Source organism: Crocodylus porosus, unplaced genomic scaffold, assembly GCF_001723895.1.
Source record: "Crocodylus porosus isolate Cpor-Errol unplaced genomic scaffold, CroPor_comp1, whole genome shotgun sequence".
Taxonomy (NCBI): Eukaryota; Metazoa; Chordata; order Crocodylia; family Crocodylidae; genus Crocodylus; species Crocodylus porosus.
The window spans coordinates 169,455,935-169,470,746 of record NW_017728886.1 but is presented as its reverse complement, the minus strand read 5'-3'; the positions used below and the strand labels follow the sequence as shown (position 1 = coordinate 169,470,746).

Here is a 14,812-nt window from a genome sequence, read left to right as displayed (position 1 = left end):
AGTCGGATAACCTTCCTGTGTCTTCACTACTTTTGTTACATATGTTATCCAGATTAAAGCTGCATATAGCTACTTGTACTGTAACAAAATCTCATTTTTGCTTGGATGCCAGGGAAGGCATTAAAAGAGGACAGATCACTCTAGAGATATGTGGTTCAATGTTCTCCCTCTATAGCATCCGCTTTGGCCACTCTCAGAGACAGGATTCTGGGCTACATAGACCATTGGTTTGACCCAGCATGGCATTTCGTATGATCTTACATATATCACATCTCCATTAAATTTTTAGAATTAACACTTCACATAGATTAACAGAAAATAGGGGATTCTTCCTTCTCAAAGCCACTGTTTCAGCTTGTCTGAAGAACCAGGCAAACAAGATGGACTGCCTTACCTACATGCTTGAATAGCTTTCAGCCAACCACAAGGACTAGACACTCAGTTCATTAGAAAGGTTTTTTTAATGAAAGCTGAGATTGTGCAGACTCTGAACATACCATATGGCTTTTAAGAAACAATGACAGGGCTGACTGTCTATATAATTACCTCAAACTAAAAGGGAGTACAGAGCTCTGCAGCCAAGGGTGGAAAAAAAAGAGGTTGTCTATACTAGAAAATTTGCACCAGTGTAACTGAACTTACTTAGTTGAAACACTGCAATCCTGCATGTAGACAGACATACATTTATCCAACATTAAAATCAGTACAGATTACATCAGTAGATTACAGAATTAAGTAAACTGGGGTTTTTTTAAGGTTTAAACTATGTCCAGTGCATCTTCCTTACTTTTTTGAATCCCTTTAATGAGATCAGTTCAGAATCAATTTAGTTAAACTAGTGCAACTTTGGTAATACAGACGAGGCCTCAAGCCAGTGGAAAAGTGTCAACTTCATGAATACATCCAGACCTTTCTTTGGTACCCTCGATAGCAATCTTACTCAAAGGCTAAAGGAAGGGTAGGTATGGACAATGAACGGATTAGGACTAGACTAGCTAATCTTTCAGTATTGTTGTCCATCTTACACATCTGCTACAGAAGTTCCTTTATGCAGCTGGGCAGAAAGTTTGGCTAAAAGAGTTATATGCTGAGAAATAGCTTCAACAATATAAAAATGTGTCACAGGGATGTGGCAGTTTCAATTACTTTTTCTAGGGGGAAGAAGGCCAAACTGGTTTTGTTTTTATTTTTTTGGGGGGGGGGGGTGGAAGGTGACATTGTCAAAAACCTTATTCTTCTTATGGAGTTTTAGAGTATATTAAAAGATTAATTTTACCATTTATTTGAATACTATATATAATAGTATGCCCTTCTCTATTCTGCCATTATATTAATATTAAATGCATGTTATTAAAACATTAAAAATTAACATGTAATATAAAAGTTGAAACAAAATATCTTAACATTATTAAAATTTTATTAAATGGCCCAGGAGGCACTTTCCAGTCTTAGGTCCCTAAAATATTGACGTAGTCCCAAAACTAAAGTTTTCAGAATGCTCATTTCACATGACATTTCATAATTTGGCTTGATCTTTTGTTAATTGGTGGAATATTAAACTTATATTTTTGTTTCGGTTCTAACTTCTGATGCAGTTTTCATTATTCATATATCTCAAAGTGCTTACAAAGTAAGTAAGCACCCTTTTCCCTGTTTTACGGGGGGGGGTTTCTTCATCAAACACTGACATGCTAAGTCAAAGTCTATTTACACTTCAAATAAAGGTATGATTGCAGCTTGCTGAGGTAACACTGTAGTGAAGACACTGTAGTATATCAGTACAGGGAGCCTGGCTAAGTATTTGAATTTCTAGTCTTTGTCACTATATCTTCATTTTGTTGTTATCCATACTATCTAGACAAAGGGAAACCTATTCATGTTGCAATTACACCTTTGTTTTTAGTTTAGGTATATCCTAAGATGCTGATTTAAAAATAAATGCATTTAAAGGATTTTAAGAGACCTTGAAACAGGTCTATATAGCATTTCTAAAATAGGTTTTTTTAATATATGGGTTTTTATAGAACACACAATGAGGACCTGGAAAGGCTGGAATTTTCCAATAAGCTAAGGAGATTTAAGTGCCCAGCTCTGATTGAAGTTAAATGGGATTTGGGTGCCTCTCTTCATTAGGTTCCTTTGAAATTCCCATCCTTAAAGAAGCATCTGCTTGAGGTGAACTGAAAAACTCACTAACAGTCATGAGTAATGCAGTCATGTCAAATTTCCGTCTCCCTGTTCTATCTTTATGCAGCCTCATACTAAATGAGCAAAGATGTAACATGGATTTATATTACAGTACGCCAAAAACTACTAAGTTCTTCATTCTTCCATCCTTGATTTCATAATGGAAAAAAACTTAGAGCTAAGTCTGGAAGTGGTAGAAATGTTGTCACAATGGTCTTAAGAAATTAATATCCAACAGCATGTTAAAAAGATTAGAAAAACAGTGACCTGCTACCAAATTTTGAAACTGAAGTCATAATATGGAAACTGACCATATATAAATGTAGGAGTGCCATTGAATTCAGTGGTGAAATTCACTTGATGGCATGGAAAGTAGGATTGATGTATGTGACCTGTAACCAGTAATAAACTAGTAAAGCTAAATTGGAATATTAAAGTATATTACAAATACACATAGTACAAAAGTGAGGTATGCTGCTATAAAAATATTGTTCTTGTGCATTCCTAAGTCAGATTTGCAGAAACATGTTTGGATTTCCTCTGTTTGCAGTTAGTATACAGAGTACATACACAAAAGATTTGACAAATATAATTTCATTTTAAACTTTGATTTTTTTGTACCATTCTTTAGCAGTATGAGGTTTGAGCCACATTTTCTTATCGGGTTCTTTTTAGAATAAAAAAGTAAATGTAACACAAGTAGATAGGTCTGTTCCTTTTCAGAAAGAGATCTTTTTCAGAGCTTGGTGAAATGCTCTTAGCTTCTTTCCCTCCCTACCACCTGCCCAGGTTGAAAACTATGTCAAACTTTTGCAATAATTCTGTGTGAAACAACACATGACCAACTCTTATGATCTTTAGTCAGGCAAAAGTCAAATGGGGTAAACTAAACTACAGGTCTTGCGTTGGGCCATGGAGGTACCAAAGAAACTACATATATATTTTAATTTTTTATATACTCTTCTGGATCATTTAGAATGTACTCACTGTATTTTTTTTTTTTTTTTACTGAATTTAATTATTAAGGATCAGTTTTAATATTAATTACATATCAACATGCATCTTCATTCATGAATTGCAGCTGGTATTACTATATATGCAGTGGTAAGCCATATATCTCCAGAATTAGTCTCGAGCTATAAATTTAATATAACCAACAAAGGTCTGATCTTATACTTCTTAAAAGTGCAACTTCTGGGAAACACTCTTGAAGGCTGTGGAAGTTACATTTCAGCTCGGAGGACAGAATCAATGATTTCTTTTCCCCCATGTTTTTATCCTTTAATTCAATTTAATTAAACCTACCAGTGAAAATCTTTATTTGCTGTGCAAACATTTTAACCTACTGAAAATTATTTAAGTAAGATGTGTTTTCTTGGTTTGCCTGATTGATTGGCTGGTTGGGGAGAGAGAGAAGGGGATGATTTTAGAGATGTAGTTTGCTAGCCTTGATCTTTAGTTTCTAAAAATTAAACATTGCTAAGTACACAAAACAGACTTGGTCAATTTCCATTGGGTTTTGATTAAGGAAATGAAAACATTACCTTAAAACTCAAGGTAAGAAATCATTATACATTGTTTTATGTACCTTTATATAAAAAGTTACAAGTAGCAAGCATATGACACAAAAAATGGAACAACAACAGCAGTAATTGTGAATGCATGCTTTTTACAATGTATCTAATAAAAGGGATTTTTTGCCAACTCAAATATTCAGTAACATACATGCAGATTATTTTCTCAGTGTCAAATTCAGTCATATTGCTAGATGCTTATCCCAAAACCATTTCTGTTGAAGTGATGATGAATGGCTAAATACCTGATTTCAATAAATTATTCCTGAAATTCAAAATTGGGTATCTTATATTGTAACTAAAAGAGCAGGTACAGAAAAGAGACACAGAGAAGGAGAAGGGGAAGGAGAAGGAGAAGAAGGAGAAGGAGAGCACGTGAAAAGATGGGGAAAGACTAATAATAATAACCATAGTCTTATTGCCATCTATTAAATTTACTCAATACTGTTTGCTGAATTTTATCATGATATGAGAATAGCTGGTCGAATGTCCATAAAACCTCTAGCTGGTGTTTCCGTGGTCGATAGTTTCACATTTCATTGTAGCATGTTCAAAATCACCCAGGAGCGCACTATTCTCAAGCAGTCTATATAATGAAAACAATGTACATATAACAAAATTTCAATGTAAATCACCTTCTTTCACATATCACACAACATACAAATAGTTAACAGAGACATAAAACAGCAACCAAAATAAAACTAAGATAAAAAATAAATCTAGGATAGTCTCAATCAAGAATTAATTTCTTCTTCAAGTTTCCAGTAAATCTCAAAACGTATTTAGAAACTAAGGAGCACTTGGTGGCCAGCAACCAAATTACAAAATAAACATGTTATTGTGCAATGGGAATATCTTGCTGAGGAAGTAAGAAATGTCTGTAATTCTTAGGTTTGGATAAAGGCAGTGGAATGAATTTAGAAACATGTCCACTTTCTTTTGACAGTTGAAATAATTCATTATAGATTTTCCTTTCACAGTTCCCATGTTTGTATAAATAGTTCTTCTCTGAAAACAAAACAAAGTTAAAACATTTTCTCCCCATAAAGGAAAATATAGGTAGACAAATACTTATCTACTTATCACAAAACTATTAAAGCATTTCACACATTTTCCCCTATAAAATGATATATACATATATACACATAGAAACATACATATATACATATATGATATATATAAGTGCCAGCCTGTCATCGGCCTATAATTTCATTATAAAAATTGAGATTATATTTATTCAGGTTAAGTGTCAGTAATAGCAGATTAAAGGAAGTGAACGGCCTAGTAAACCATTTAATTAAAATTAATTGTAAGTGGCAAATATTAAAACTTAAAATTAACGGTATCTCCTTGCCCCATGTCCCACTCCTCTAACACCTCACAATGTTGCATGAATAAAATGAACTGACAGCATATAGTTCCATATCTTTGTGACTAAAATAGGTTAGGCTATGTTTTACATAGCATATCACATGCTGGGACATTTATAAAATTTTATTTTCTCCCACACATACATACACAGACACACAAGTTTAGCACCCAAGCCATGCAAAGCATCTGTCTTCATAGTGTGCTTAAAATGAAGGTTATATTTAGCTATGGAATGATTACAGTACTGTTGAATATGAGAATTTAATAGAGTATAATGTTTAGTTTATAATGTGCAAGTAATCATCAATATGTAATTGCAACTCTCTCAACATTCAAAGCTGATACTTTATATGCAAATTGTTAACTAGCTAGCATACAACTTGGAAACATCAGACATTTCCGTATGTAACAGAATAAAATGGAATGCAACAGATGAGGCATTTGACATTCATTTATATATTTACTTACCTCAAGTTTGTCTTTTAGACCCTAGTTGTGTTGTACTCAGACTCATGTTTGCTTAGAGACCCAATGAGGCAGAACCTGGAATGTTATGGCTATTTCATTCAACATAATAATGTTTGCATAGAAAAAAAAGAAATATATGCATATAGATACTTAATAAACAGTATACCTTGATAATCTGGTCAATGTGTACCAAGTCATTAATACTGGCATGCAAATAGATTAAAATAATTGAAGAATTTTAAAGAGTTAGAGATGCCTTAAATGTGCAAAGAAAATATGGAAAGCATGTAAACAACCACAGGAAGCGCATCAGTAATGCATGCAAGACATACAAATACATATAAAAAGTTTCTGAGTGCTCTTTTCCAAATAAGTGGTTCATAACTGTTTCTGTTTTTCTTTTCTTTTACTTGTAAACTTTTAATCATTCATATTTACAGGCATTCAAGGTGCAATACACAATAAAAATAAATTTCTGTATTAAAAATATCATGCCAGACTCTACTTTTTTAGTGATTAGAAAGACTCTTCTCAATGCCATTTTTATATGTAAATATATAAGAATATTCTATAAGCACTATAATGTCTCATATTCTAATGATATATATGTATAATAATAATATGACAAGCAGTGAGATTATGGTTAATAACAGAATAGATAGATATTGTAAATGTTTTGAAAATATTGCCATTCACTTTATAGAAAACAAACTTTAATAAGAAAAGGGTTTCCTTATCTCAGAAGTGTTTCTTATTAGTCTGCCATGTATGAAAATAGATAATTATATTTTGCTATTGATTTGGACTCCATTGTTACTGTTGTTGTTATGAGTTGTGGGCAGTACAGAAGGCCACCTCTTAGCTTTAAGGAAACCACATGCATGTAGCTCTTTCAAAAACTTAGATTTTCACAAAATCTTCTTTGGTTAAGTAAAAATTATACCTGCTTTGTGTGTGTGTGTGTGTGTGTGTGTGTGTGTGTGTGTGTAAAACAGTAAAAGAAAAAGATAGATTGAAAAAGATAGAAAGACAAAGAGTGTGATGTGAGGGGCTTGAAGAGTAGGGGTAGAGATAAAGAGAGAAAATTTAATGACTTAAGCTATAAATAGGAAGAGAAACAAAGAGTAAAGAAAAAAAATGAAGAAAAATATTTGAGGCAATCAAGTCCTTATGTAATAGTCTTCATCAAAAATCTATTGATACTGACCGCTGGACAGCTTTATCATGTCTGGACAGCCTGTGACTTGTAGTTGGTACCTCTTCAATTTCATCTATCTCACACGCATCTGCAGCATCTTGTGAGTAGCTATGCTTCATAACAAGGATATTTCTCCTGTTCATGGGCTGGATGAGAGGCTTTACAGGCTGGGGTTGTATTTCTGTCAAGATAGAAGCATCTCTTGTGCTGAGGTTACTACGGCTTCCCTTAGTGCTAGACAACTGTGATCCACAGTGATGGTCATGAATGCATTTTGAAGATGATCTCCGCAGTTTATGATAATTTTCAAAGTCATCTGCAACATCAGCAAGGTCAGCTGTAGGCCCTGTACCTCTAAGAGTGCATAACTCATAATGAGGAGGCTCAAACACCTCCTGGAATACTGTTTGATCAAAGTCTGTTTTCCTTTGGACAAATTTTTTACGAGGCTGTTTGATCTGTACTATAACAGAGATAATAATGAGGATGATCACAATGCAAGAGGTCACCCCAATTATAGTGCCACTGGTATTGGTAAGTTGATCCAATAGGTTAGCTTTTCTTTTTTCTGTGTGACAGAAGAAAATCACAGTGTTAATCTCCAATTAAAAAATAAACATGATGGTTTTGAGGCCTACCAAGTGGTAAGCAGGATGTAGCCCAAACTCAAGCGTATAAAAGTAATGTCTACTTTCTCAAGCTGCTGCTAAAGTTATCTCCAATCTCCAGTCTACTCCAAAACACATCACAAGTCTGTTACTTGACACTCCTCTTTTGCTTTCCTTCCCTGTCACTAAATATATGTAGTAAGGCATTAGTAGCCTATTTTACTGTGCATTAGAGAATTATGGCAAAAACTGTGCTAATAGGCTTACACACTGTAAAACTGGACTACAGCACATTAAGCATCACTAAAAATACATACACTTTCACTACTATGCATTAGGGCAGCCTCATGGGCATTTAGTTAGTACCTCACATTAGAAGTACTAAATTTAATGCACAGTAGCAAAAGCGTATTAATGAACATGTAGACACGTCCACTGAGAAGTAAGTAAAGTGAAACAGCAGTGGTTTACAGGATTAAAAAAATAACTGGAACTCATCTGAATGCCTAATACTAATGCATTGACTGGAACTGCTGACAGAATTCAAAGATTGAGCTGAATCAGGAGAAAACTGATAAGATTTTCAGAAAAATAATCCCATATAACCCATTACTTGTTTTATCCACCACAAAGTCCATATTCAAGTTAATTAATACAACTCTTCAGAATACCCTTGGCCTAAGCACAAAGGCTGATTACCCTTTATGTAAAACAGATGGCAAGATATCAATCTATCCCTTGGTTAGAAAAACTTTTAAAATATCAGTTTGCTTGGCATTTAAAATCCTCAGAAGACTCCCAGAAACACAATGCAGTTTCATCCCTCTTTATAGCATAATTCTCTGTGGGTTTTTTTCTAATTCATAGATGCCCAGTGAGCTGATGACTGAACTATGAGAGCTGAGGCTAAAGTGGAGGGTTCACACCTCTTTGTAACAGGTCTTTCAGGATTATGATATTTACTATGAAAGTGTGATATAGCCTTAACTTTTAAATCAGCACATTTTTACTGTCCCTTTAATGCATAATAGAGTGACATACAGTTGAAATAAAAACCATTCACACCAAAAAAGTAATACACCTGCTTGCCCAACAAACACTTTCCTTGCAGTCTGTATGATGCTTAGAAGGCAAATTTCAAGCCCTTGTGTTGGTACAGCAGATTGGTATCAGGATCCTCCAACTGACTAATGAAGAACTGGGAAAAGCAGTAGCACCAGATTAAAAAAAGCCCAGCAGCACAGCAATCAGCTTATTTGCTGGATCTGACCAGCAAATCTGCTTCTCTAGTAAGAACTATAATGGTGAATAAATAAATACAGGACCTAATGGAAATGATGCAGCTTCAGCCTGGCATTTGGCAAAAGGAAGATGCAATACTTTCTAGAAACAAATGAGAAGTTAAAGGGTTTTTTCCCACTGATAAAGTAAAAAGGGAAAATTAGACTATTCTTCCCCAATTGTAAGCATAGTTTCTGTGAGGAATATTATTCCTTTTAACTGTTTTGCTGTGTTCTCTTGCAGCACAAGTTCATTTATGGTTTACTTCATTTAACGGCTTGTCAGGATTTTACAGGCTTCAGCAGATTTATAGGCTGGCTGCTAATCCATCTCATTTTGAATTTTTTTTCTTGATTGGTTCCTAAATTTGGCATCTCTCTTGTTTCTAGGAACAAATCTGCAGTAACAGAAAAAGCAAATAGTCTCCATAGCCTGTCATAAGCGTCAGCTAAGTCTTTTCCTCTGAAGGAAACATAGATACGGAATTTTTATTTTTCTTCTTTTTCTTTTTTTTGTTTGAAAGTAGAGAGTGCCACCTGGAAACTATTGTCCAACTTGGTCAGGAATGTCAATGTCTTCATGAACGAAACTTCATGCCTGGTTTACAATGTTAATTCTTGACATTTTAAGTTGACTGGTAGATTATGCGTGGATTTGTCTGCTTGGTACAGGATTTTTCCTGCTGCATCTTGGATTTCAATGTTGTTATTATAGGCAAGAGTCTAAAAACCAGCTGTCTGTTCCTACCAGCTGCCACTTTTAAAGTTATCTATACAAATTTCACCCGTGGAAAACAGACAAAATTCCAAATATATGCAAAGATAGGCTACAGAGTCCAAGAACACGGCAATGGGTCATAACATATATAAGCAAGTCAAAGCAAAAGAAATACTAACAATTTATGCATGTTCACCCACATTTTCACCTGTTTTCTTTCTGTCATTTATTTTTGCTCAATCTGGCACCGGGTTAAAAAGTAATTGGGGATAATGATGGTCTGTGATCTCAACATCCCTGTATGGTCTTTCATCTCAACAATTCCAATTCTGCTTATTACCTTTGCAGTGGTTTTCATCCCAAGGATACACACAGTTCTGAAGTCCATTGCACACCAATGTGTTATTAATACACATATTACTATGGCAAAAGAATGCGTTGGATTCACAGGGAGCTAAAATAAAATGGAGGAAAACATATGTTAAGTAGCAAATCCTCCAGCACTCTATATTCAAACATATATGAATGATAATGCAACCTTAAATAGTAATGAACGATATGGCATGGGTTTCTCAAGAGCGGTAATGAATACAACTGTTAGGTATATTGCTGATGCAAACCTGAAGACACACGAACAGCTTATTAAACTGTGGTTCATGGTTCACAATCATGCTTAAACTTAGTGAACTCTTGCCACAATTTTTCAATTTTATCGTATCTGCAAAGAATTCAGATTAGAATGTGCAGAAAATCTGTTTTACATAAATACTCGTGCCAGTGAAAGAAGATATCTATCTATGTATGTACTTATGGGAACACTTATTTTCCAAAAGAGATCATACACTTTGGAAATATTTTGATAACAAAGAAAATCCACAAAAAAAATTCACCCTTCTGTTAAAGGTTGAACAAAGATTGAACAGTTTTGCCATAAGGCCCACAAACTGGTAGGATTAGGTCACTAACACAATTAAAGCTGTGGAGTAAAAAGTTGTACTGAAGGCCATAAGCTATTAGTTTGCATAGGCAACCACAATTCCATCATTATGAACTACATGTGGTGATAAAGAAACTATACAACTCAGTTTTTGACAATTTTCAGGTACTGGGATGGCAACAATTCTTCTTCAAAAGGACTTAAAATAGTACAAATAAAAGATTTACTCTTACATTTTTAAGATTTTAATCAGTGTTTCATAGCAGTAGCTATATTGACATTCCTTGTATTAAAAGACAGTGCTATCATAATTTTTAAATAGCTGATTTTTAATTAAAGCTGAATGTAATCAATGCTAATGGACTGGTTTAAGCATTTCTTAGAGGTTAAACAACACATAAAGAGTTCAATATAATATTTGAAAGTTGTCAAGTGATCTAATGATTGATTTGATTAATGTGAAAGGGGAACAATAAAGACTTTTGAAAGTCATTTCTCAAGAAAGTATTTGCCCTATGCTGGCATTATTATTAGTAGTAGTAGTAGTAGTAGTAGTAGTAGTATTTTGGTCTTATAGTAATGCAGATGCATAATATTGAAAAAGCTGCATTTTAGGGAATTGTAAAGGGCTGCTTCAGTGACTGCAAATGAGGAACAGATTTATCCTGTAGAACTTAATGGCTTCATATAGCATGTAAAAAAATCCACCTTTAAAAATGTGCCTAAATAAAAATTTCTATAATCGATTATAACAGCTTCTTCAGAGCTGTTACAGTTTAATAAGCAAATAATGAATGTTAACAAAACTTGTACATTTCCCAAATGCATAGTCACCCAGTAGAATATAATAGCTATAATATGTATCTTCAAATTTACTGCATGCATCAAAAGCCACTTAATTATCCAATAGGTTGAAATAGCTCCAACAGAGCTGCTATGGTCTACCAGCAAAACAATACACCTTTTAAACAGCATAAATATGTAACTGGTTGATCATGAATGCTTATTTCCATGATGGCCCTTTAATGGCCTTTTGTGTCAAGTCTCATATTTACTTTTCCTTGTTTTCATCATTTTGTTTCTTTTCAGAAATTAAAATTTGATGCATTTAAACTAACAATAATAACAAAGGTTGAAAACTCAAGATGGATGGTTCACAGGGTCCCTCCAAGACTGGAGGTTTTATTTTTTCTGTTTGCTTCTTTGTAGGTTCCTAAGTATCTCTGTGCATTCTGAATTCATACAAACAATTTCAAAAGCTAGAGTTCAACTAAGTTAAAATTGCTGGTTTTGACTGGCTTTCAGAGAAAACCAGTAAACTAGATCAGCTTCTGTGAAATGTCAGTTCAGTTTGCTCAAAAGCCTGGGAAACCTTCCCCAACTTTCAATTGCCCTCGGCTGAGTTTTTAAGTTTGTTACAAAAAGGTTTATATTCTAAACTACATTAAAACACCATCAAAATTAATCACCACCATGCCCACAACAGATCTTTTTGCAGGAACACACAGCTGCTGATAGGGCACTATACCAGTCAGCACCAATGTGCTAGTACAGCACAGATGCTCTCTCTGTCACTATTGTAAGGAGCCATTAGGAGCTAATCCTGTTTAATACATTATTCAGACCCAGATCCAGTGAGGGGGATCAAGGAATATTGATATTAAGATGAAAGAGGGAGGAATTTTCTTCTTTGAGAGAGAAGTTGTGAGAGACAGTTTTGGAAGGAAAGGAAAGGAAGAAAAAAAAAGGGCTTCACACAGTTTAACACTGAGATAGTGGAACACCCAAGAGGAAACTTAGAATTCTTCTTTGGGGGTATACGAGAAGGGTGGATGAAAGGAGATTGACAAGGTTCTTTGGGTGAATCTGATATCTTTTGTTAGACCAACTTAAATAATAAAAGATATCAGATTCACCCAAAGAACCTTATCTGCCTATGTCCTTAGACCAAAGCGGCTACAACCTACACCCCTGAAAGTAGATTAAATTACCCAGCAAAGGCATCCAAAGGGAGGATAACAAGGACAGAAGACTGAGGGATGCCACAGGAGAGGGAGAGGAAGGAAAAGAGAAGCCACTAGGGAAAACTGTGATAGAGTATCATTGAGTCAGAAAAGCCAGGGGAGCAGAGCTGTAGACGCTCCAGCAGGACAAAATATTAAGAGAGGATTTTGCAAAATGTAACAGAAAGTATTGTAAGGAGGTTTGTGTAGAAGACATGTTTAAATATGGCAAGAAGAATGTAGTTACTGATGACTGCAGTGAAGGCCAAGCAATGAGGCATTCAAGTTGGGTTGGTGGAGTGAACAGTGCACATCCAAAGCCTCAAAAAGCTTAGAAGGGAAAGGGAAGAGTGGAGCAAAAGTTTCTTTAGGCAGAGGGAGCAAGAACATACTGGGAAGTAAACATGAACTCAGATAAGAATAAGTGTCTGTTGATATAAGAAAAAGTATTTGAGCACTGGTACAATAAAGCCATGGGCTAGATCAGTAAGGAAGCATGACAACTTCAGACTGAGTAAACAGGAAGATGTCAACAGTAGTCAGGAAAAGAAATGAAACCCATTCTTAAATAAATAAATAAAAATGTGAATAAGCACTGCCTACATATTACTTACACTAGTTCCAAGAGGTGATCCCCTAAAGTTTGTGGTTAGATAAAACAATAAATCAATTAATCTTCAGGATTTTTTAATTAATAGTTCTCATGTGAATGGAGCAAAGCAGCAAGCAAGATTGAAAGTTCATCGGTCCTCTAGCACACAAAGAAAATTAGCTCCAATGTGCCTTTTGCAATTTAAAGCGATAATTCAATGAGACAGAAGAGGGTCTTCTGGGCCTTGCTCAAGAATGAAGGCTACAAGACAGTAGTGGAACAGACTCAAACAGAATGAGTTTAAGATGTCACCAACTGAATAGAGTGGAGAGATGTGGCTGATCATAATACTTCCTGAAGAAGTCTGCACAAAATGGAGAAAGAGGCCGGAATAAGGGAGATGGTAGGTTGCAGGGCTTGGTTTTAGAAATTAACCTAAACTTCAAACATTTTCATGCCTATGACCACAAATATTAAAGCAAATGGTAAATCCAGGGGATAAGCCGATTGTTCACAAAAGGTAGATTTTGATAACGTAAGACAGTCAAACTTGCCCATTCAATTCCACCAAACTATTACTGATTCAAATAGGTAAAATCAAAATGAAGACATTTCTTCATAATAAAGTGACAACTTTGAGAAGCAAATTATGGGATAACATCCAGAATGTTCCACAGACCTCTGAAATCAGAAATCTTTTTCCAGTAAAAACACTGAATACTGTATGACTCTTGGGGAACACTGAGAAGGTTGGACCACTTTTTCAAAAATGGGGGGGAAACTCCAATTCCAGTGATTTTTGGAAGGTATGGGGACACAGCTCCAAACCTGGAACTGTCCCAGAAAATTTGGGATGGCTGGTTACTTTACTTTATTATTGGATCAAAACCTTTGCCAACTTCTGCCATGCCCCAAAGCAGTTTTGAATGGGTATCTCTGAAGATACTGACTAGATGAGAAATGAATCAACAACATATTTCAGCACAATGAACATATTATAAATATGATTATGCATATTATTGAATATGCAATATTAACACATTTACTCAAATATAAGATGACCCTGATTATAAGATGCCCCCCCATAATTAGATTCTACATATGAAAAAATTATAAATTTGATTTTATTTTCCAATTATAGAATCTAATTATTAGAGGTTTGCTTCAAAATTGTCCCACTGCTACAGCAGGGAAAATAAATCTGCGGGGTCAGATTTAACCCCTTTATTTGTTATTCCCCAACTTCTTCTCCCTCTAGCTCCTTCCCCCCGGCCTTACTGTTAGATCCTGCTTTTTGTAAGTACATGAAAGTGAGAAGCAAATTTGAAAAAACTGACCTTGAAAAAAAAAATCTGTAGTCATTTGCGTAAGTTACACATACACTTAGCTGTTATAGAATTGATGCACATTATCTTTTTTAAAACTGCTGAAAGTTTAGCACAGATATTGCATAAACACATTTTTAAGTATCACTTGGGCACCTATCTATATGTAAGATAGCCAGGAGCAGTGGGGAGAGGAAGGACACAAGCACACGTGTGTCTTACACACACATGTGCCCCCTTACCAGATGTGGAGTAGAGGCGAGAGCAGCAGCGGCAGCAGAGGCAAACGGAGCGGCAGCAGGGGCAGCAGCACCTGATCCCCCTAAGGTAAGTGGGGCAGACGAACCAAAGCAGCTGAGCCGGATCCGGAGGGGAAGCCCCCCGGATCCCTCTTTGCTGAGCTGGTAGGGAGCCACGCAAACAGAGCATGCAAACAGGCACGTTCTGTAAGAGTGCACCGGCGTTTGCATCGGAGGGTGAGCAGGAAGGGCCCAGAGGCTGACTCCTGCAAGTGCAGGGCAGAGGCACTGCATCCAGCTAGAAACAGGCAG

At 35.4% G+C, this 14,812-nt stretch overlaps 1 protein-coding gene across 6 annotated transcripts in view; it reads right to left on the bottom strand.

Moving 5' to 3' along the window:
• Positions 1-3,758: 3,758 nt before the first annotated feature.
• NETO1 (neuropilin and tolloid like 1) overlaps positions 3,759-14,812 on the bottom strand; it is a 99,223-nt gene continuing 88,169 nt past the window's right edge. For 2 of the 6 annotated variants that reach the window (XM_019545150.1, XM_019545184.1), the window contains exons 8-11: positions 9,745-9,858; positions 6,808-7,366; positions 5,601-5,675; positions 4,232-4,769 (exon numbers count right to left, since the gene is read on the bottom strand). In XM_019545150.1, coding sequence (XP_019400695.1) covers positions 5,615-5,675; positions 6,808-7,366; positions 9,745-9,858 — 734 coding nt within the window. In that variant the 3' untranslated portion in view covers positions 4,232-4,769; positions 5,601-5,614. Of the gene's footprint in view, positions 4,770-5,600; positions 5,676-6,807; positions 7,367-9,744; positions 9,859-14,812 lie in introns of all 6 variants that reach the window. The other 4 variants (XM_019545140.1, XM_019545166.1, XM_019545159.1 and 1 more) reach the window with 3 other exon arrangements.